Raw genomic sequence first — 24,470 nt, forward strand, 5'->3', positions numbered from 1 at the left:
TCCTCTTTTTGTCTGAACTTGACCTGACTACTACAGCCCCAGCATTGCCAACTTTAATGCAAGTGTCCAACATCAGTAGCATCAGCCATACCAAAATCAAGGGGAATACTGGAATGTAAAACTCATACAGGCATATATGTTGTTTGCAACAGCTGCCCCTTCTTTTAATGGAATAAACTATTTGTAAATGCATTTCAAGTTAAAAACAGCATAGTCTTTTATTCAAAATAAAGAACTAGAACTATGAAATCTGGACCTTCTCTATATTCCACCACCAACTTTATGGGAAATTTGAAACAATTTATTAACTTCTCAAATCATCTCTTTATCCAGTTGTAAGACAGGGGCCACTCAGTAACAGGCTGCCAGGTCCATCCTCCTATCACTGCCTTTCATGAAATGCTGGCTTTCAAGTCAATAAAATGAAATGCAAGGGAGCAGCTTTAGCTAACCTTTCATTTATATACTTCAGTATTATGCTGGTATTAAAATACAGCAGGATGTTCTTAAAATTCAAGACAAAATAACCTCCCCAAAGAGATCAATAGGCAGGCTCTCCATAAATTCACAAGATAAGTCTTGAGGGAAACAACATAACTCACATGTTACTGTGACATAAGCCGTAAAACCTGTAAGCCACAAAGCTGTAGGAATGGAAAACCTGGGAAAGGGGGGAACAGAGGAGTAGTAGATAGTAGCAAGGGCATGAATTTACAAGAGCGAAAGCTGCAAAAAATGCCAGTAAAACTTCAGTCTACACCGACAACGGCATTAACTCACACTAAAAAGATAATGCTCTCTCTTCCTTATGACCTGGCACAAGGCACACATGGAATTTTGAATCCAGGTCCAACAGCATATCACCAGAAAATATTCACAGACAGGAAGAAATTCATAAACAAAGTACCAGGCAGACTGAGGAGCAAACGTGACTGAAAAAAAGATCAGAAACCAATATGATTGTGATTCCACGCATGCAATTCCCCATTTATGTTTGTCTTGCTGCAACATATGTTCCAAGATCCAAGCTTTCACTGGGAGAACGTATTACTAGACAAAGTGAACTCTGAAAATAATGAACCTATTTTAACTATTAAAATGACTGGAGTCTGCAACAAGCCCAAAACAACAGTGCTAGAAAATATGAACTGTCTCACTTATCTCCCTTAACTATAAATGCCTAAAGATGACAATAAAAATACAAGCATCATTAACTGCTTCAGCTGAGTACGAGTAACAACTCATTCTCATATTTAACTAGTTGAAAAGGGTTGTTTTTTCTAATGTTAAACAAAGCTACCACAGAATTTCTAGTGGTCTCAAGAACACTCGCTGTAACAAAAGTTAAGTTTACCTTTCCAGTCTACATGTAGGACCTCCAGTTTCACTATGAGATTTAGGTAGGCAGAATATAAATAATGAACATCTATTAGCTACATTCCAACTACATATTCTTAAATCATACTCCATTAAAGAAACTAGAAAAGAAAGGCTCATATATCTCACAGGATCCTTTAAAAGACTATACAACAACATGGCTACACTTTATACTCCAGATCACTGATGTTGAACACAAAAAAAATGTTTCCATACTCTAAGACTCCTACAACAGTCTGTAACATAATATAGTCTATTTAATAATATGCCCATAATACTATATATAATATATAATAATATAGCTATAATACAGTATAACATAATGTAGTCTATAATATAATGTACTAGTCTAACAGCTATATTGAACTAAGCAGTAATTTAAAAAATTTCACTTGTGTTAACACAGCTTGTTCTTGGATTTAGCTGCCTTGGTTTATTTATGGGAGTAGGTACAGATAGAGATGCATAACAGAGAAATATAAAATGGATTTTCAATCACAGGAAAAGTCTGGATCCCACAGGAAAAGTCCGGATCCTACTTTCTCCTGGCCCCTTAATCAGTAAGATCAAATAAAACTAGAAAGATATTCAGCCTTCTTACCTCCATTAGGACCTGGGTCAGGGGGGTCCAGAATGACACCTCCCCAACACTTTCCACTCCAACCTCCCTCTCTCTTAATTTTTATTTTTCGTCTCTTCTCCCATGTATCTCTCTGCTGAACAATTTCAGACTGAATTCTCTCTCGTTCTTCTTTTTTTCGTTGGGTAACTGCCTGGACTCTCCCACTTTGTATCACAGGAGTATTAAGACCAGGCCAGAGGAAACCGGAACGTCCTTGAAAACAGCAAAAAAGAAAAAAAAATGCATTTTCTTCCAAATTAGGACTGAAACTCTGCACACTGGGAAAATCCAATAAAATGGAAGGGGTAGTATGCTCATGTATTTAAACTGCGTTCTGTGATACAGAATTTATATTTAAAAACCACAAACCACATCAAACAACCACATCAGGATTTTTTTTTTAGTAAGACAGAAACCTCTAAAGCTGTTCTGACACTATGGAAATTAACAGCAATTTGTCAGTTTATAAAACCAAGAAATACTACAAATGAAAAAGTCAGGACATTTCTTCTTATTCATGAATCTACCTTCACCGATTTCCTGGCCTCTATTGAGATTCTTCCTTAGCTTCTTCTTCCTTCTCTTTCCTCTTCCTTTCTTTACTCCCACACCAGTCTCTGCCAAAGCTCCTTTCCATAGCTCATCAGCTGTCACTGAAATGAGAAAGCTTTCATAAGTAATGTACAAGTAAAGCTTATACTGGAAAATGAAGCGGAACAAAAAAATTCAGAATGTTAACCCTTGCTTGATCTTTGCTCTGATTTGGTACTAAGCTGTAGGACTACTGCTTTGCTAAGAAAGTAATTTCCTACTACACATACATACACCTGCTGCAGATGTGCCTCTACTGCCGATGATGACTGCAATAAGATAGGCACCCAGCCGAGTGCATGGTTTTTAAAAAGATATTCAAAACCAATTTAAAGGCAAACAAGGCAAACAGTTAATTTCACCCTACTGTTTGCCCGGCTGATAGAAACAGGGGGCTTCACAGAATCACGAAATGGCTGAGGTTGGCAGGGACCTCTGGAGATCATCTGGTCCAACCCCCTGCTCGAGCAGGGTCACCTATAGCACACTGCCCAGGATTGTGTCCAGACGGCTCTGGAATATCTCCAAGGATGGAGACTCCACAACCTCCCTGAGCAACCTGCTCCAGTGCTCAGTCACCCTCACAGGAAAGAAGTTTTTCCTCATGTTCAGACGAAGCTTCCTGTGTTTCAGTTTGTGCCTGTTGCCTTGCGTCCTATTGAAGGGCACCACTGAAAAGAGTCTGGCCCCATCCTCTCTACACCCTCCCTTCAGATACTTATATGCACTGATAAGATCCCCTCTCAGTCTTCTCTTCTCCAGACTGAGCAGTCCCAGCTCTCTCAGCCTTTCCTCATACAAGAGATGCTCCAGTCCCCTAATCATCTTCGCAGCCATACGCTGGACTCTCTCCAGTAGTGCCACATCCCTCTTGTACTGGGGAGCCCAGAACTGGACACAGTACTCCAGATGTGACCTCACCAGGGCTGAGCAGAGGGGGAGGATCACCTCCCTCGACCTGCTGGCAACACTCTTCCTCATGCACCCCAGGATACCATTGGCCTTCTTGGCCACAAGGGCACATTGCTGGCTCATGGTCAACTTGGTGTCCACCAGCACTCCCATTACTTCCTCATAACGTAAACAAAAACTAACCAAAAATGAATTGTTGACGCAAGGAAGACATTTCACAGACAGTATTGCACCCTGGTAGTGCAGACAAGAAGGCTGCCACCATGGAATCGGCAAGCACAACCACCGCTTTATTTGCAGATCGATGTTATCATGTGCTTCATCCAGAGGCAATGTTCCTATGACAATTTCAATCTTTGTCTCAGACTAGGGACTGATTCTGTTTTATCTAAATTAGCCATCTGTAAATGTTTTTAACCAGGGAGAAAAATAACTATACTTCAATGCCTACAGTTTCTCAGCAACAATTCCACCATGCTTGGCAGATGAATCCGCGTGAGAGATCCTGTCCTGCAGACTGGCAGCTGGACTGGTGCTGGGGAAGCTCTGCTATGGTGACAGCAAGGTGAAAAATTGGAGTTGGCCAGGATTTCTAGAGCTAACGCTAACTGCCCAAGATTATTTTTTCATTAAGTTTGAATACAGTATCTAGGTGGCTCTTTCAAAGGTGTGAGCTCCCCTTTTTCATCAAAAATCCTTTTCAAACTGGGACGCATAAATGTAACTCCTATTTGAGAAGTACAACTGTGAAACAAGTAGTCAAAGCTCAGTACATTAGAAAGGATGCAGACAAGGAAAGACGTGCAATACTACAAGTCCAGGAAGCTACAAAATAGCATTCCCACAAGATGAGTAAGAGCAGAATGGCCTAAAAAGTCACCCAAATGATATATATTGTAGGAATAGTACAGCAAGCCAAAAAGAGTAATACAGATTTCATGTCAGGCTAAACAAGTGGAAATGTCTGCGGACTGCAGATAACAGCGACATTTATCACACTTCTTACACGCTGCGATGCAAGAATTATATTTGCTCCTGGGCAGGCTTTATTCCCTGCACAGAGGAAATAACTATCTGAAAATATGCTTTCTTTGTCTGGACACTCAAATGAATGCTAATGTTGAGATGTTAATGGTAAAAACACAGTAACTTTACCAAATGGCTAGAAACCAGTGTCTGAGCAGCCAGCCACAAAAAAGTTTCCAGCTGACTACAAAGAACYGCTGGACATAACTGTGTGCTAAATGTCAAAAGTACCAGAAGAAAGAGGAGGAAAAGCTTTATTGCTCCCCGGAGAGCAGGTACAGGTGAGTGAATGTTGTCAGGCATCAGGATGGGAAATAGAAGAGGAAGGAGTTCAGATCTTGCCAGGGCATGGCTCAGTGTGGTGACTGGGCAGGACCAAAACACCACCGAAGAAATGTGAATCTGCACAGAATTCACCAAACAGAAAAACTTCGGTGTTGACTGAGCACGTTACTTCTAATAAAAGGCATAAGCTGCAATGGGTAGTAGACAATAGATACAAGTTCTGAATATTACCCTAATTTAACACTACCTTAAAGTTTAATAAAAAAAATTACTGGTAGGCAGGTGATGTATCAAGTTATGCAGCTTTTCACGTTTTTAAAGTGGACTGTGAGACTGATGCATGAGTTGGAAAGCTGACRATTGATCACGCAGACTTAAGCTTCTTAGTTTCTTCAGAAAACATTGTGTAACTAGCAGATTCAGTGTATTTATGATAATGCTCCTGCCTGGAAACATGACATTACAATAAAGATGTGGTTCATGTATGTGTTTCTCTGCAGGGTTGTTTTCAGACTGGAACAGTTCCCCAACCTACTTCAGTTTGTGTGGCTCACAAGCAGTCCTGCTGAATACCGAGGAGGCTGCAGAGCGGCAGGAACAAGCAGCTGAGAGGCAAGAACAGGGAGCTCTTGAGCTGGTAACGCAGTCAAACCCAGTACTTGGAACTGTATTCTAAATATCTAGATGATAAAAATCACTTAATCTCAAAACAGGGAAAGTAGCAAAAGTCACAAAGGAGATTGCTTTGTACCAAAGGAGACAAGTCAATGCCAACAGATTCAGCAAAGACGAGGTCAGGCTGAGACTAGTATTGGCCTCAAGCACCGCACAAAATCTGACAAAATTAGAACCAGAGGAAAACGTCACATTTGGTACCAAAGTGCAGTTCAGCTAATCAGTCTATAATAATATCATCATGAGTTTGGAAATCCGTTGAATTTCATGAAACACATCAGAAGCCTGCAGGCTACCAAGCTGAGAGTTTTTTGTAAGATGGGAGATATCAAACTGATTTTAAGACAAAGTGACAGGAAGGGAAATAGGCTGCAGTCAAGATGACTACAATGGTGGGGACATTACTGAAGACGGACAGACAACACAGCAATGGAAAAAAAAATCAAAATCTGACCATAAGAAAGGTCAATCTGACTTGGCAGCTATCAAGATGATTGGASAGCATATACAGAGGCAGGAGCAAACCCTGGTTAATGGAGGATATAACCCCGTACAGAAATGAGTATCTCCATCCCGCTTTTCACGTTTGCAGAGATGCTCTGAAATGAAGAGAGAACAATAGGTATGCAGCCTCATAATGATTTGTGGTCTTACCTTTATTCTGCCTTTGCGCCAACTCAGTAAAATGGGAAGCTGTGTTCACTCTTCCACAGCTAAAATAGCCCCAGTCGTTCAGGGCCACTGCATGTTTCCAGACAATTACCAAACAGCACATAGCTATTAACTGAAAAAGAGACACTGTGTGACGTGTAAGATTTTATTGCTGTGGCCTAGAAAAAAATCCACTATTCAATTTTGTTAAAAGCATGCTTTATGCAAGCTGATCACCAACAACTGCCAATAATAGGTTTGTATGACGCCACTCCGTTTTATCTTCTACATAAAAGATGGCTGTAATGTTCCGAAAAGGATTTGTTTTTGTGCACTTTTATACTATTCCCCAATTTTTGGAACCAGACAGTCTTAGTGCTTACTTCAGTGGAAGATGAATATTAGACCATACCTCAGTAACTCTCAAGTACTACCACAAAGTCTTGCTATAAACCATGTCAGAAAATGGAATACAAGGTCTTGATAAACTGTGAGATTAAAAGCAGGTTTCCTTGCCTCCTGCAAGATGAGAGTTCCCGGCTTGCTTAGACTATAAACTTAAAAAAATAAATAAATAAATAAATAAATAAAYAACAGTAAGTTGGAAAACTGATGGGAGCATTACTTGTAGATTTAAGTAAAAGGGAAAGAAAGGATTAATTTTGTAAAACAGCTAAAGAGGCTGACATTTTCCACTTACAAGCAATTTTTGCTTAAGGTTTTCTGATGACAAAATTGTCTTGCAGCAGAACAGCAGCAGAGATCCAAAGACATTAATATTACTGACATAATAAAAAGATTTATGAACATGTCATAATAAATGTGCTTACTCCAATGCACTATTGCCCGCGAATGCCATTACATCTATGTATCTCTATTACCTTAAGAAACTTTATAAGGTCTTTCCAATTGCTAACATTAACTTCCAGGTTTTGGCTGCGAATACGTATTTTTATTAGCAGATGAATTCTAGGAAGGTATGATATTTTAACCACTCCCCTCCAAAATAAAAATAGGATTTGGAAAAAATACTCCATGCATGACATGAAATATGAAACAGCATCTTTAAAGAGTATATGCCGCCTATTTATCCTACTGCCATTCACATGAAGTTTCAGCTTTAGATAAATGACACAGTCTAGACTCAGCTGCTTAATGACCAAAAGCAGACAATTTTCCCAGAGGCAGGTCAGCAGCTTCAGAATCAACTCCTCCAGGGACCAAGCATCACAGACCCCGACATTTCACACTCAAGTGCAGAGAGCATTTCCTTGACCTTGTCTTCTCTAACGAATACATGCTTCTCCACCTCCGGAAAAGAGAACGCACTCATGGCAGAAAGTTTATGCAGGTTCAAAAGCAGCTGAACAAATTCACAGATGAAAAAGCCACCTAGAGCTATAGATGCACAAAATGCCATGTCACAACTCACTGAAGGCTGTGAGGACTTTTTGAGGAAGTATTCCTACATGCTCATCCTATTCTTACACTCTTCCCATAGCATCTGTTGCTGCTGGAGGCAGGATGCTGGGTTAGACGGACATTGGTCTGATCACCAAGGTCATTCTCAAGCTCTATAAGTTCGCTTGATTTTTAATTTACTCTTAGAAACCTCTTAGACGCTACTGTAGTACAATCATATAGTTTTTGTATTGGATACCTGTTGTTTTTGAGAGACCTCTTTGAAACAACAGTATGGACTCTAAATTCCTGGAAAAAACATGCACTCCTACCACCTCACCACAACCCGCAGCTCTGAGGATCAATTAAGAAAAGGCCCAGGTATGAAAAGCAAATGCTGGGCCCATACTCAGAGCTGGCCTCCAGGTATAGCTGAAGTAGGAAGAGATTGGAGAAAATATAGTGTCACTAACTGTACAGCTTGGTGGCTCCAAGATGCCAAGATGATTCAAGTTGTAGAACAAGATGTCATCACTGTAGAGGATGTTAAAAACAAACTCACTCCCGCTCTTCTGTTGTTTGATATGGTTCTACTTTCAGAAGTCTACAGCTCTGACTAACATTTTAAGGATGTGTGTCTCTGGTAAGAATCATGCAACTACACATTAGACAACAAAAAGTCTGTCTGTGTCCCAGACAGGTTTTAAACAAATTCTTCACTACTGAGAATTACATTTAAGCGTTTGTTCATTTGTTCAAGCCTCCGGAGAGGTCATCTTGCCGGTGTTCATGAACAGTAAGGAGTAAGTAATCCTTCTAAAGCAGGATTTGGTGAGATTTTAGAAACTTAATTATCTAAGTTAATCCTTCTACCATTTTGATTATATGGCTAGTATCTAATACTGGTATTAATGAGAACACAGCAATCCACCCATTTTAAAATTACACAGATTCTCAGTGACAATTTCACTGTCAGTAAATTGATACCCTGTTGAACAGGAATTTTTAATGCAGGGCACTGACACGATGCAACAAAATTATTCAACAGTCTCATCACTGAGGTGCAGGCAGAGCTGGACTGTCCCAATTAAAAAGGGTTTTATGATCTTACGTACCAGAAAAGACAACGGTAACCCTGTCTCATCAGAGCTAACTGGAATGGTCTACAGGAATGACAACATTCTTCAGAAGCCTGAAAAACCCAATAGCAGTTAATTTTTCAAAACTTTGAACAGATCTAGCTTGCATTGGATTTGAACCTATATTTCTGTTATTTTCAATAACAGCTCACAATGACATTTCAGCATTTTTTCACCAATTTTTCCAAAACCAAGTGTATTTCTTAATTGCCAAAGCTCCAAACCTGAGTGAACTATGCTCAGATGCCTTTTCCACTTGTAAAATGGAAGACAGCAATGGCTGAAATGCTCTTTGGAAATCTTATTAAATCTCTCAAACTTCTGGTAAAGTGATACAGCCAGTAACAGACACCCTCCTGTAGAACTGATTAATGCATAAACCTCCTAATTCTGGTGACCTACATCAGTAAACAAATTCCCTACCRCGAGCCATGGCATCCCTGTAAACCTGAAGGCGCTGTACTTGCATTTAATACATTTGTACGGTGCTGATGAGCTCAGAAAATTAGTCATTCTGACACTGTCCTTCTAAGTTATGTACATGCCCATTATGGCAAATAATGCAAATATGCCACATAGCAAACAAATCCCTTGCCACTTTTTTTAATGTTTAAATTGGGCCAGTCTAGAAAATGTCCCTACAAAGATACCTCTATGTATTAAGTTTAGTACTTTGGATTCTATGTCACAGCTTCCATGCTAAGTCACCTCCATAATAAAGCAGTTTTTCTAACAATTTAACAGCTGCTACAAAAAGACAAATATGCCAATTTATGAAAAAAAGGTACCAAGGGAAATTAGGGGACACAGACAAATGCTCTGCACATTGAGTTTGTTTTCACAGTGGCCACCGAAAATCTTCACTGTAAGAGCAACACACCTCTGCTCTTCTGACAGTTTCCTTTTTCATGAGCAGCACTTCTCCCTCTTACTGCTAGCTGGGTTTCCACAATATTGAAACAGGAAAGAACCTCATCCACTAACAAGCTTTCTGCCTTCTATTTGTTTCGTTTTTTTTAATGTTAGTGCTAGTTCCTGTAGGTATTCTTATACAAGCAAACTTTAAAAAAACCCTCTGTGCACTGCTGAAGTGCTAAGGGCTACCTGCTTATTTATATAAGTTCAATAATACCATTAACCCCCCCCCCACACACACACAGGTCTCATTATGTGCATTGCAGAACAAACCTTGTTTAGGCGTGTTTGCAAATTTGCTGGAAGCAAAGGATGTCTCTATAACTTATCCATTGGTCTGCTCTACCTACAGGAAAGTTTGGGGCAACCAGAAACAAAACTATTGCATTCTGAAATTACAAAGAAATCTTTGCAGTTGGAAAATACTATCCCGAAAGATGCATTCATACTGCTACACAATGAATAACTCTGCATAACTGCAAACTTCCAGTGTGCTGCCACCGTGCATTTTGCAGGAGAATTTTACATTTCTTTAAAACCAACAATTCAGCAACATGTTAGTGGAAAGCTACAGATATGGGTTCCTCAGAATAACCGTAAATCAAATCCTGAATAAATCCTGCTACAAACCTAAACAATAATAGATAAAAACTTGTTAACTGAAACAAAGAACCAAAACAGCTGTAAATAACAGCTGTAAACCCTGACAAACAACTGAGAACTTGCATTTCTTCTTCATAGCAGCTTACAAGGAAAACAGGTCCTTAACTTAGCTAATACATGCTGTGTTCAGGCTACTATCTTTTAAATCTTTCATTTCCAGCTTTTTGTATTTTAAAGAGTATTAAGAAGATGGTGTCAGTGTCACCAGACAGATTTGGAGAATGCCGATTTCAGTGAGGTTTGCAAACTCAACACCCTTGGTCTGGTTCACTTCCTCAAAACAAAACAAAAAAACCAGCGGCTGCTTGCCTGAGATGACTTCACCAAAGATGTACTGCGCAGTCGCAAATCAAAACCAGAAGAAACAACTCCATCCATCAGCACTATTAACTTTAAGGCATTTTATATTCATTCTCCTTCTCCTGACTAAAAACAATAAACCAGCTATTCTTCAACACATGCACACACAGACATCCCCCTTGCAAAAGGGGAAAAAAAAAAAGGCAGTTCTACATTTGGAGATCTTAATAGCATTGTTAATGCTGAAACAACAAAACTGTTCACATTTTATTGTTGGCAGTGACTAGTGGTAATTTAGCAATTGTTTATATGGTGTAGTCATACTCAGTTAATAAAATAATCTCTTAAAATGGAAAAAAGGATTTTTTTTTTCTAAACTCTGATCCTCAAATTAGGCCAGACAGAAAAATGAACAATTTTATCCAAAGCAAACTCACATAGGAGAACTGGGAAAATTTAATATAAAATGTAATTTAAAAGTATGTGATGTAAAAAGTGATGTTTCCAATAAATAACCCAAACACAAAGGTTTATACTGAGTACAATTCCTTACAGTAAGCAAAACCTCCAGAGACAACACATGTTTCTCCTCAGTATGATTTTACATGACTGGCCTAAATGATTTCCCCTTGGTTGTTACAAACTAGGTCTAAAAGCTCTGCAAAACAGTCATCTTCTGTACTCCATATTCTAACCTAATAGGAGACATCATCTAGCAACAAAGAACTTAAGCTCTTCCTTTTCATTTGTTTCCAAGAGTAATCAATGCAATTAATACATTAAGCGGGAAAGCATAAATTTGATATAATCACAGTTTCACATAAAAGCTCATTAGTCTCACATACGCTTGGATATACAACAGATGCTGAGGAAATTGTGCTTGCTTGGTATTACCGCAGGATTTGGATGAYTGGGGTCAAAGCTATTTCGTACAGGTATAATTCTACATAACAGCCTGATATTGTGTCTGGGAGCAAGTCAAATGGTTTCAGTATTCAGGACACGTCTGCGTGCCTCTGCTGCCTTCGACAGTGACAGCCCCTATATTTCAACCCAAATCTGTGACTATCCAATTAAAACAGGGTCCATACCTCACATTTGCCTCAGCTATACCTCAGACATAGACACATACTTCTTCCATGAAACGTATACAACACTTTTTTAATTAATGCTTGTCAAAGAYTGGAAGCTTAAGGATCTGTACAGAAAGTCTGGATCAGTGGGATTTCCCAGCCTGTATGCATGCACATGAAAGCACGTAGATATACTGAGAGGCAGGGAAAACAGATCTGCCCTRTCCTCTCAGACAGAATTTGGGCTGAAACAGCTACAAGCAAGACGTTATTTGCACATGCCAGGGTCTGTTTAGACACACTGGAAAAGGAGGCAAGATTTTTCAAAGGAAGGTATTCAATATGGTTTGAAAAAATCAGGCCCTTCCATAATATCTCTAAGTAAGCATGTGAAATCTCTTAAGTATTTTGGAGACTGTAAACCTAACTGCTTCTCATAGTAGGTGGGTAGGAGGAGGAAGAGAGGGAGGGATAGAAGCTAAGCCTAGGATAACAAGATCGGTTTAAATTACTTCATTACAGACTCACTGATATATGTCATTGGACAAGAACAAACCCCTGTGTACGGTTCTATTGGAGTGCAGTAGCCAGCTGCTACTGGAGAAGGACCAGATAATTGCAATTCCTCCTCTTTAAATGAGTTAAACTGCTTTTAAAGGTCAAGCTGAAGGTACAGACGACCCTCCTAACAAGAGGTTGTTAACATTTTTAAGACTATGATGGAAGAGAAGTAAACCTTCACTAATGAGATAGAAAAGTACTGTCACCTTCCTCAGTCAGAAGGACTGTCATTTGGTTGACACTTCACTTGAAAATTGCTTCATATAAAACGGTCATATCTGCATTTTTTAATGTTGCCATACTTTTGAAACAACTCCACTGCTAGAGAACATGAGTGCCATAATGTGATTTATATAGCTAATATCTTACTTCATTTGAATTTTGATTTTTTTTTTTAACTATTCAAAGAACACTAGCATGGAAAAAAGGAAGGGAAAGCAGCTTAGCAAGAAGAGCAGTTATGAAACCCTCAGCCTTCCACCAAAAATATTACCAGGTAGGAAAAATAAAACCAACCTACTGCTTTGAGAGCATTTCTAGAGAAGAAAGAAGGCTTCATAGAAGTAAAAAAAAATCATCATAGTAAAGTACTAAAAGCCTGGCAGCACTTGCAAAAAGAAGGGGAGAGATGCAGCTGTGAGTAAGGGGACTGGCCAGCATGAGCAGAAGACAATGTTGCTGACAGACACCATCATGAGGAAGCTTTGCGACGGTGCAATTTCATGCATACAGTTGGAGCATAGGAACAGCCGCCACTGGAGCTCTTTGGTCAAAGGACTCTGCCTGTCAAGGCAAAGCCATTTCCTTTTTATTGTCTCACCACTTGTATCGTTGGGACGGAGCACAAAACTGTACCTAAGAGAATCTGAAAAGCTGCAAGGGCAGAAGACGCTGCAAATCGAAAAAGCAAACATCTAACAGCTAAGATAAAACCAGCACTGGCCTCAAACCTTCTGCAAACAAGTCAGCCCCACAGGGCTCCTCTTCTAGTCAGTTCGATAAAGCCCCAGAGTTCCCCTTCCCCTTGGCACCCACAGAATCGAGCCAATGCTTTGCCACGGCCTCACCATCCATTTAAACGTCCCCCTCTTCTCCCAAAGATACTCCACAGAAATCGGCTATTGGGAGTCTCCCACATACCTGCTCTCCCCAGGCGCTAAGCCAGCCTACCTTCCACTCACGCAAATGCAGCTTCTGTTTGCTACCCTCAGCACTTAAATATTCTTTCCAGATACCTCCAAAGCCCAATTCTCCATGGCCCATTTCAGCATATACCTGTTCTCTGACAACAACCTTTCCGATTCACGTGCTCCCAAATATCCTTCAGAAAACACCATACAAAATATGGCAGGCAGGTGATACGTCCTCAGCCCCATGACAACCTGGGGCAAGACATCCTGGTCTGTAAGACTTAAATTTACGTTCACAAATGGAAAGCTACATATGAACCGCACAAAACCGCTGCTTTTTTAACTCAACAGCATATCTGTTCAGTGCATGCATCCAAGTGGAAAAAAAACAGTAAAAGTTTGAGAGTAATCATAACTGAAAGAGTAGCATCGTACGCTCCATATATCATTACCTTATTAGTATGGGGACTCTGTAGAGTTGGCTCATGCTTGAAATCAACAGAATAATTTTACATTTCCAAATGAACTGCATGATGAATTGAACAAAGAAAAAACAATTACTCTACTCTCTTCAGTCCTGTGGGATCTCTTATTTATCCAGCTTGCTTGATTGCTTTGAAAAGCAGAAAATGGTTCTTAAGAACCAAGTTTTTTATGTCCAACACATTTTTGCAACCTGCCTTTTTAACAAAATGGCCTTCCAACAGCTTATAAAGTGAAGTAGCACAGCACTTTAAATGATAGCATCATATTGTTTTGTCCAGAGTTTGTTTTTTTTTAAGAACAAACAAAACCATAGACTGATTTCTATAATAGAAACTGATGTCAGAAGAACAGCACTTTGAAACATAAAACTCTCAGTCTTCCAGATTTGATGGCTACAATCTCTGCTGGATTCATAAAGGAGGTACACTTAAATTCTTGCAAGCTGTTATTAAATAAGCTAGTAGTTTTATGTAGTTTGCCTAAATGTAGCTTGTTTAAAATGTTATTAAGTCAAACAATAGGATGTCATTGTAGCAAATGTTTTGAATGCAGTCATTTAACAAGTGAAATGATGGCTGGCAAAACTCCTGGTAAGACAGACCTCATCTMGGCTTTATGAATATGAACAGAGGCATAATTAAGAAAGCATCTAACCTACAAATTATAACCACATTGCAATGACTTGCAGTGCTACACTTTTAATTTAAGATAAACAAAATAATAACTGTGCTTAGCTTTGTACAGATTCTTATTTTGTGACTGCTTGGCTGCCCAAGAGAAAGTTCCAATTGAATTTTTTATGCAGTTGGGATGCTTAGAAAACCTTTCCTGCATAGAGTCCCTGGTTCATGTTGCAGCCCTTTGCTGGTTTTTGAAGATCTCTCCACCCCTAAGTTGGTTTGAAATGGTCAAAGTTTACTGAGTAAGAAAGAGGAACAGACAGACAGCGTGATTGTTTAAGCCCTACTTCCTTAGAAAATGTAAGGAAAAGAAATACAGTATTTTCTACCYGGACATCGAGAAGCATAAGAAAAAACTGTCAGTTCTGAAAGTCTGATCTAGCAGACCTCTTGTATTCTATGGATTACAAAAAGTCAAAGAGCTGTGATCTCAAATTGTTGCAGTTACCTCTGCCAGAGATGTTCTCCTGCTCCTTCCCTTCCCCCATGGGAAACTGCCACAGGTTAGGGACAGCTGCCCCTCAGCTATCTTACTTCATAGTCCCAAGTGTGAATTTAAACAGCCATCATTTCTCAATTATGTTAAGCATCTGTGTAATTCCTTTCAGGACTGGAGGATAATAATGCAGCTGGGCAGACAATTAGCAGGACATTGTCAACACTTTCTGTTTGGCCCTTTATTGCTTTTTAATTAGTTAATTTTTGAGACAGCACAGCTTGAATAGTATGTCTTGCCTGTAGCTCAAAAAGCATTTGGAAAATAAACATACAATTTATATTTTCAATAAAGGACTAAGAGACCGAGGGGAAGGTGTTTTCCCCTCCCACCCAATGAAGTATATTAAATGTATTCACTGTGAGATGAAGCCTCACTTGCTATTAAAAGCTAATAAACTGACCTTGTGCATGCAATTCTGTCAATAGCTGTAGTTACAACAGTAAGCTTAGGAGATATGTAACTAGAGTAGGAACAAAAAGTCACTATAAATAGATTGTCATGATGACTATGTCTGTCCAAAGCAAAGTTTTCTATCCCTCTTCTGTTTTTTTCAGATATTAATTGCAATCCAACTCGAGACTTACACATATTGAAGAAACTGCTTTGTCTGCATTGCTCTACTGTCACGCTCCGGGGGACGGAGATGGAACACCGTGTCTGCAGAGCCCATGCCAGGCTAGAATAGGAACAGCAACTCCCTTTCACTGGCACAGAAGCAAACCCTGAGGATGAAGACACAGAGGTGTTAAGATACAGAATATTTTCATTTTGAAAATAATATTCCCCTCAAATACACACAATGGAAAAAAAAATGGGAACATTTACTCATATAGTTTAATTTCTAAAGGGAATTTGATTTACACCTTCTGTCTTGAAGTGCAAAGCAAGTTGCAGCAGGGGGGGAACAATATTGCAATAGAAAATGTCACAAACAGAAGCAAGCCAGAAGGCTTCTAACATATAGCTGATAGAGCGAGAGACCACCCTCTAAAAGGAGAAATATTCTCTCAGCAGCAAAACATGCAATAATGCTCCTGAACACAATCAACAGAGATAAATAAACACATCACAAAATACTCTACACACTGTGAAATCCAAACCTGAAATCAGCCTACTGAAGAGTGTAACATCTTTGCCTAAATAATTAAAGGTGACTGCCTGGTTTAGTTATGTACTTGAGGAGGCAGAAAGAGTAGCTCCACATTCAAAACGAGAGGCTCTGCCCACCATACTGCGTTATGCCAACCCAGCTCACTCTGGGCTCCTGAAAGGGAGAACGTACCTCCAGCAATACCTGCCCAGTGGCCCTCTGGATTTGGTGCAGATTTGATTATTATAAACCTAGCCAGTTATACATGCACTTGTCATCTACACACCAGATTACTTCAATACAGCATACATGGTGGTACAGCTTAAAAAAAAAAAATCATTCAAGACATACAGATATGCTRTTTTATTAGCCAAAAGGAGCATATTACAACTGGGGCTTACCTACAGCAATGAAAGCAAGATACATACTTCCATTTATTGCCCAGCATAGAGTGGTGTTTCTTTAGAACTAAGAACATGAGTTATCCAAAATCAGTATTTTTCCTACCTACAAAATAATCAGTCCACACAGTATGCATACTCAAGAACCTAAAAAAAGCTATATACTCCTCTAGTTTTGAAAGTAACTATTCAGCTTGTTAATCAGAAATTATATTGTAAATACAAAAAAAAAAAAAATTCTACTTCTTCCTAAAGGAAAGGCATTTAAATTCAATCTTTTCAAGTAGACTTTAAATGCAAAACATATGTATGACTTCTGTCCTATTCTGTTAACATCTATTATCAATAAAACAACAGCCCATCTTTTGAAGTTAGAATAGTACCTTCTCCTAGGCAAGTAACAATTAATTCAGTTAACTGGGGTAATGAAGCAGGAAGTTCTAAAAATTTCTCTCAAGGTAAAGTTTATAATAATGTTTATAATGCAAATTTATCTTCTTTCATTCCTATCAAAAAGGTAAAGTAGCTAATAAAACTCCATTATGAAAATGTTGTGGAAAAACCATTAAATTTCATGAAATAAAGGGCAGCCTAGAAACACACAAAAATAAAGAGGAAAACATTCTTAAATATCTGGTTAAATTCAAAGAGAATAGAGAACAGTTCATTTAGAGTCGTAGCATGAAACACCCACAAACAATATACTAGTCACCATTCAAATGCTTCCTTTTATTTCAAAACTTCTACTGAATTAGCAGTCATCCCTAATATAGAACTTCATGCAGGGTGCATAGATAATGTTAACGATAAACCTACAAGCACCCAATTCTTGAGCTGTTTTGTGTTCTTAATATGCTTTTAATGACAAATTGTTAATCTACAAGATTAAATGAAGAGTTCAACTGAGAACAATTTTTATGAAAATTACATGAGAGATTTATCTGTTTTTTGGAATCGCATGCAATTAGAGAATCTATTTTTTTAAAAAACCATCAATTATCTACAAAGTAATTTCAATTTGCATTGCATGGCAGTATTTATAATTTCCCTTGTTACATCCTTTAATTGCCTACAGCTGGAAATTACTTCCAAATAACTTGCAAAATTGCACCCTGTCTTCTTGCATTTATGACTTTTGTCATACCTCAAACATGACCTCAAGTGGCACAATTACTTTTTCCCCACTGTTACACTTCACATGCTTCCTACAGGCCTGTAAATGATCTGTTCACATACATGAGCACATCGACTGATAATTGCCAAGAACGAACTTTTTTTAACACCAAGACTTGATACATCTGGTTCTTAACACTTTTCCTAGAGAAACAACCTCATTTGGAGATTGTAAGAACGGATGTATTGGTTTGGGCTAATGGCTTTTCTAGTTCAGTATTTTGTCTCCAACAACAACTTGCAACAGCTGCTTGGGAAAGTAAAAACAGCAAAGACGTATGATACTGTCCTCCCTACTATTTTTTCAGTCCCTGACTACTTTAGGTTCAGGTGATGTCCTCAGAACCATGTAAACATCCTGCATCCACAACATCCTGTGTTGAGGTGTTTCAAAGTCCACTATTCATTGCATAAAGAACTGGCTCCTTTTGATTATGTTCAGCTTGGCTCCTAATAGCTCCACGGCCTAGTCCTCAGATCGGAAGAGACGGCCAACTCCTATCTACTCTCTCTGTGCCATGTGTAACATAGCAGACTTCTCTCATACGTCCCCAAGAAGCTCTTTTCCAAGCTGAAAAGTCCTGGCCTGCTCAGCTGTTGCTATCATACTTCTGGCAACCCTTCTCCCCTTTCTACCAGTCTTCTCTAGTTTTAATTTAGCCTTTTGGATATTAAGGCATTCTTCATCACTTTATCTATGCTGTAATTCATTCACCATTTTATTGCTGACCCACTCAATCTTCTTAAGGTCCTTCAGCAACTCTCCACAATCAGTCTTTCCTTTCTGCTTCAAATAACTTACTATCTGCAGCAAAATTAGTTATTTTGCTGCTCTCCCCCTTTCCCGGAGGGTTTACGAACATAAAACCTTTACCTCTACCAAAAGAGCTCTGACCCTCTTTCCTGTCTTTCAGCCAATTACTTATCCATGCTAGGACCTCCTCTCTTATCCCATGTCTGCTAAATTTCTTAAAAGCCTGTGGTGAGGGTCTCTGCAAAAACCCATTTGGAAATCTTGCAGAGTGCATCAACTGGATCACCCTTATCTTCATGAGTCTCTTAGAAAAAACAACAAACACACACAAGCTCTAATAGATTTGTAAGAAATAACTTTCCTTTACTGAAGGCATGCATAATCTTCTTTTTTATCCTCATCTCTTCCGGAAGGTTTTTTTAAAATTGGTGTCACATTACCACCTTGCAGTCTTCAGCTACCAAAGAAGTTTCAAAGGAGAAGTTACAAACTACTATGAGTAATTCAGCTTTTTCATCCTTGCTCTTAGAATTAGTATGTGAACAGTGTCTGATCCTGGAGGTCTGTTAATGCTCATCCTGCATATTTGTCCCATAACCTCATCCACAGTTACTTAATTTTCAGAAAAAGAATTAATTTAGCTTCTCTGTCCTGCTCCTTTTATATCCTGTTTGTCTACAGACATTTCATTTTTAGTTATCTATTGGAGAAACACTTTATTATTAGCTAAAATTACGTAAATGACTGATCGACATTAAGCTCATCATCAGGAACAACACTAGCAGGCTGGGCCAGACTCAATGGTACATGCTTTGCCTTGGTCATTGGCACTTCTAGCAGCTAAGCTGTTGGATCCTTTCACAGTTCTGTACTATGAAACCACATCCTGAAATCTCTGCCTAAGAAACAATACATTCATTTGGAAAACAAAACATAAGAGTACTGGACAGTTTACTTCATTGTCAAAAGGGTTTGCAATGCAAGTTGGGGTTTTTGTTTTTCTTTTTACTCCTACGTTCATTACCAAAGAAATTGCACACCCTAGATACCAATCCAGCTTCTTCTGAAACTACAGTGCAAATATGAAAAAAGTCTATGTAGAGGCAATAAAATCAGGATAAAATGACAACAGTAAGAAGAATCAAGAGGCAATGGTATCGGATGAGCAACTGCTACAGAAAAAGAATTTTGACGGAATAGTTGGGGCACAGAAGAGAAGAAAAAGTCAAACGTTAAAAAAGGAGAAGCCAAGTAAACATTGGTATTACATAAAAAGCGTCAGAAGACCTCCAACTGACCTCAAGAAGTCTTTTGATCCAAAGCTATGTTAAAAAGTACTACAAAATCAGAGTATCTTAATTCGTAACAGAAGTTGCTAAAAATCTTGGGTGAGATCTTGCTTTCACTGAAACATATGACAAATCTCCTATTAACATTTTCTATAAAGATTTAATCTTTTTTAAATAGAGTGTTACCAGGAAAGCAATTTATATTTTTAAGACTTGCAGTTAGAGAATACCAGCTGTGAGCTGGAAACCGAAATTAGATGTCTAGGGAAGCCCAGGGACTGTGATAACCATATTCTGGACACTGGGAGAAGGGACAGTTTTGGTCTCTGAACTGTAGCAGGACAAGAGATGGAGAAGGAAAATGTGGCAGAAAAACATGATTCCCAAAGCCTGAAACACTGAGTGCTGATATTTAATAGAGTGTACCCACACACTGCTGTGCACATACTGCTACCAAGGGAATAGACACTTCGAAAGCAGAGCAAAGAATAAAAATATTTATGGAAGGTAAACAGTTTGAAATGTCACATCTCAGTAAAACAGCACTGTGACATGTGAGTATGTTCAGTTAATGCATCATATCCTCCATTTCCTWTAATTCTTCCAAACACCACTACCCATGACAGGTTTTAAATTTAAAATCTAACATTTTTCCTACTGTAAGCTATTCAAAACTGAATTGGTACTACAGATGTCTGTAAAAGCAAGATAGGTCATGAGTGCAGGACCGATGTCTTGCCACCAGCAAAAGACAAGTCAACAGAGCAGAAAAAAATGCATGCTTGCTATACACAGGTCCTTCTCTGCACTAAAGGAAAATTAACCCCTCAGTGCATACTTATTTCCTGGCTATAAACAATACAACAATTAAAACCTCGCATTGATTTTAAGTGTCATGCTTCATTCTTTAAAAAAAAAAAAAGAAAAAAAAATCAGCACTAAAAAGTCACCTAATAAAACCCTTTCATTTTTCTCACAAGATGCAACAGTAACCACAGGAGAATGAGCCTTGTGATACATGGATATGTAAAGCTAATGGGTGAATAATTCTCAGTAAGGGACAGCTCCTAGAAAGTAACCATCTTATTTCTGCAAACTTTTGGTTCCTAAAAATTTTCTTTCTAACACTCACTCTAGCTCACATACAAGTCTACTATTTGGTTGTACCCACTTCATTATAACTTTCCTAACATTTACTTCAGCAACATATTGGTTCAACTCACCACCTTTAGGAGATTTATGCAGAGGGTGCAGCACCTGTCACCACACGCCATGCCCCAAACTGGCACACATTACCATTTGCTTTCTACATCACCTAACATCTTGAAAGACAGCAAGTATGCTGAACACATATTTACTTTACCAGTGAATGCAGCGTTCAGCAAGTTTGAGCCCTAACCAATTTTTTTTTTATCAATTGGCAACAATTTAATAATACCCTTAATCCTGTAATTATTTTCAAGAGGAATTAAATACAGAAAAATGTTCTTAGCCAGTTCTGTACTTGAGAGAAAGAAATGCTGCATGAAGTTAGTTTCAGCAGTGAGAACTGCATTGTGAAAAAACTCTAAAAAAGAGCCTTCAAGAAGCTTATTGTGTGGTTATAATTAGAGCTTAGTAAAAATTGCCTGGGTGTAGTTCCAGGCATACAAATGGGAGGCTCTAGCCTGAAATAATCACAACATTCTTAAAAAGTTAATTTACAAGAAAACAGAGATGTTCTGATTAAATTCCAAGACTGCAGTTCTGAAGATATCAAGTGCTATTAACTTAACATTTACTTGGCAAAAACTTTTTTTCGCCTAGGGTTTTTCTGTTTAACATTTTGCTTACTTTTTTTATTCAAATAAAACTTATTGCACAGAAGTAATATAATCATATGAATGTCACAACAGAGCAGTTATTTCAGAATGGTTAGTATTTCTTATATCATCTTGTAAGTGCTCAAGAAAGCCACAAGGTCCATGGAGTGATGAAGTCAGTGCACTGACATTGCTTTTTATTAAAAACCTCCAGCTACCTTGGAAAAACAATTGGATCTGAAGAACTTAATTCCTCAAGCTAAAAAATGTATTTAAAAATCAAAGCATGTGGAAGAGGCCACTACCTACCAGGACTAAATGTGGAACACAAAGGTARGCATATCAGAGAGTCTTAGAGGGTCACATCTGAGAAGACACAGATTACTTAATTGCTTTAGAAGCAGCTGCAGCCTTCTAGTTTTCCTGGTCTGTCTGAACATTTTTATTTTATTTTATTTTATTTTTTAGGAGAAACGCTTTGACTGAACACTGAAAAGGTTTCCCTCCACCAATGAAACACCTCTGGCCTGTTTTCAAACCTTCCTAAGAGCTAAGACTTTGATTGCAGATTGGCTAGAAAATAGACACTACATTATATATCGCCCTGAGGAAGAAAGAGCCCAGAAATTCATGAACTGCATTGTTTTATTTTGTGGTGGAGGAAGAGGAGGAAGTTTTCAGAGGACTACAGGAGCTGAAAAGGCTAGAGAACTTTATTTCGGCTTTGAGGGTGGGAGAGAAAGAAGGGAGGCCCTCTTGTGAATGCAAAAAACGATGCCCACCTTCCAGGTGTTCTAATACAAAGCTTGAATAATAAAACTTTTACCAATGTAATCTGACCTTCCTTCCCACCTCAAGGCTCCAGCAATATTTACTATTTAGAAATCTTTCCCTAGAGGACACACAAGCATTAGCGTTGTTAATTTTGATTTTTTTGCCTAGGATTTAAGTACATGAAAACTATCTGTGCTGCATAAAGGATGCTGAGACAGGTTCACAGGCATAAAGATTTATTAGTGGGTCCACAGCTGATGGCATACATTGATGACTGAAGTTACTTTGGGGGAAAAGTGAAACAGAAGGAGAGAGAGAGAGTGAGTGAGAGTGAGTGCGAACATGTGTTCCAAGGTGAGTGGTCTCTCCAGTGCAGCAGATGGTTTCCCCCGTAACAATTTCCCATAGTACGTATATAGTTTTCATCAGGACCCCCTCCAATGCCCCACTGGTTGCATGCTTGTTGGTTGTTAAACTCTGTAAAAGCATATCATTGCGTTCCCAAATGAATCCAAAAGCAGCAACCAAAGGATAGGCAAAGGGGGATGAAGGGGTGATTTTCCTGCTGGTGGCAGTTGCTTCCCAGGAGAACCCACGAAACACTACTGGGGTTCACAGATGCAAGGCCTCGAGAATAACAGCCCAGAAACAACAGCGTGAGAACAACAAGGGAAAAATACTGCCCTGGAGGCTCTGCAACACACTGCCAAGGCAGCTTGCGTCAAAGGAGACRGAGCCGCAGGGAAAGGCAGGCAGCAGAGTTGCAATGGAAGGCCCTTAGCAATACAAAAGGTATCTAAGGCGCTATGCAATAACTACATTTACATTGCCTTAAGTTTGTGCCCCAAAAATCTCAAAAATACTCGCTGCCTAAAAGCATTGTGTAATGAAGATTTCAGTATTCTCCTATGAGAAGCATGTCAACTGCAGGTCAAACTGTAGCATAAAACCTACAGCAAGATTAACTATATATTCAGAAAATGCCACCCAGCAACAATTTTCAGTTATACAGGATTATTTCTCATATAGCAAAAAAAAAGAATCTTCCCAATTTTTTAATCACAATTTTTGAAGGAGAGATTCAAGTCAACTCTGATCCTTAGTAGAAAAAAAACACATGTTTTTCCTTCCTCCTAAGTATACTTTAACCTTTATTGGGACAAATAATACATTTGAGTTTTGGAAGGCGACTGAAGATTAAAAAGCAGGAAGAAAGGAGTGCTGATGAATTAGAGAAGTCTAAAAAAACAATTTTATATTCCCACCTGTTAAAATGTCCAGAAAGAGAGAAGAAAAGAAAGATGGAAAGAATGGGAAGAAAAGAGTACTCAGATTAGAAAGCAAACCATCTCATTCCATTTATCTTAAGACATATATTACCATCCTCATTGTTCCAGTGGGACAATAAGTGGCTGAAATAGAAGGTTTCTGGGGCACAGCTGGACTGCCCCAAACCCAGAGAAGATGAGTGAGCTTTGAGTGCCTAAATCCCATCTGTATTTTGATATACATTTTTACTGCCTAAGAAAAAGAGACATGGAAGCTGCGAACTAGTGACAACAGCAACCTTGTCCACTGATGACAATGTAACTGTAAAGTCAAGTGTTTTTAAGACATTTATCACACTTGCTAGATAAGTTGCAAGAGCGACTGGGTTCACGTTACTTGGCAGAACACAGGCTTTAAAAAATAGCTAAAATTTATAAAGTTTGATTAGCTTTGCTTAGATACAACCCAGAATTGATATGTGGTTATTGTAGGAACCAGAGCAATTGAGCAGACAAGGGAATGCATTGCAGCTGCAACGTGTCCAGATCCGTACCCACATGGAGCAACTCCTGGCTCTCTGTTGCTTCCCTATGTGTTATTTCTAAGGTGATCACCAACCACTTAATACTGTGCTGCACTAGCCGCTGCTAGTTTCACAGATAAAGGGCCTGCGGCCAACGGACAGAAAAGCACTTTTCTCTCCTCGTTAAAACTAACGTGATGAAAAGAAGTCTGCGTGTGCGCACACGGGGAGGCACCGGAGCTGCTCCCCTCCCAGCCACGTCCCGGTAACCCCCCTCCCGGCCGTGGAGAACTGCTCGCCGACCCATCTCCCTTGGCAACGGCGCGGGCCCGGGCCGCTGCCACCGGGGAGAGGTCCGCGAACGGCCGTTACCGCCTCCCCTCACGGAGGAGGCGCCCCCGATACCGTC

The 24,470-nt window shown here is 39.1% G+C and overlaps 1 protein-coding gene across 1 annotated transcript in view; it reads right to left on the minus strand.

Moving 5' to 3' along the window:
• Nucleotides 1-24,470, minus strand: part of MRPS5 (mitochondrial ribosomal protein S5) — a 63,355-nt gene that overhangs the window by 38,471 nt on the left and 414 nt on the right. The window contains exons 2-4 of the mRNA XM_026080671.1: nucleotides 15,571-15,708; nucleotides 2,527-2,652; nucleotides 1,979-2,212 (exon numbers count right to left, since the gene is read on the minus strand). Of these exons, the coding sequence (XP_025936456.1) occupies nucleotides 1,979-2,212; nucleotides 2,527-2,652; nucleotides 15,571-15,708 (498 nt within the window). The remainder of the gene's footprint in view (nucleotides 1-1,978; nucleotides 2,213-2,526; nucleotides 2,653-15,570; nucleotides 15,709-24,470) is intronic.

Source organism: Apteryx rowi, unplaced genomic scaffold (assembly GCF_003343035.1).
Source record: "Apteryx rowi isolate R43461 unplaced genomic scaffold, aptRow1 scaffold_53, whole genome shotgun sequence".
Classification (NCBI taxonomy): Eukaryota; Metazoa; Chordata; class Aves; order Apterygiformes; family Apterygidae; genus Apteryx; species Apteryx rowi.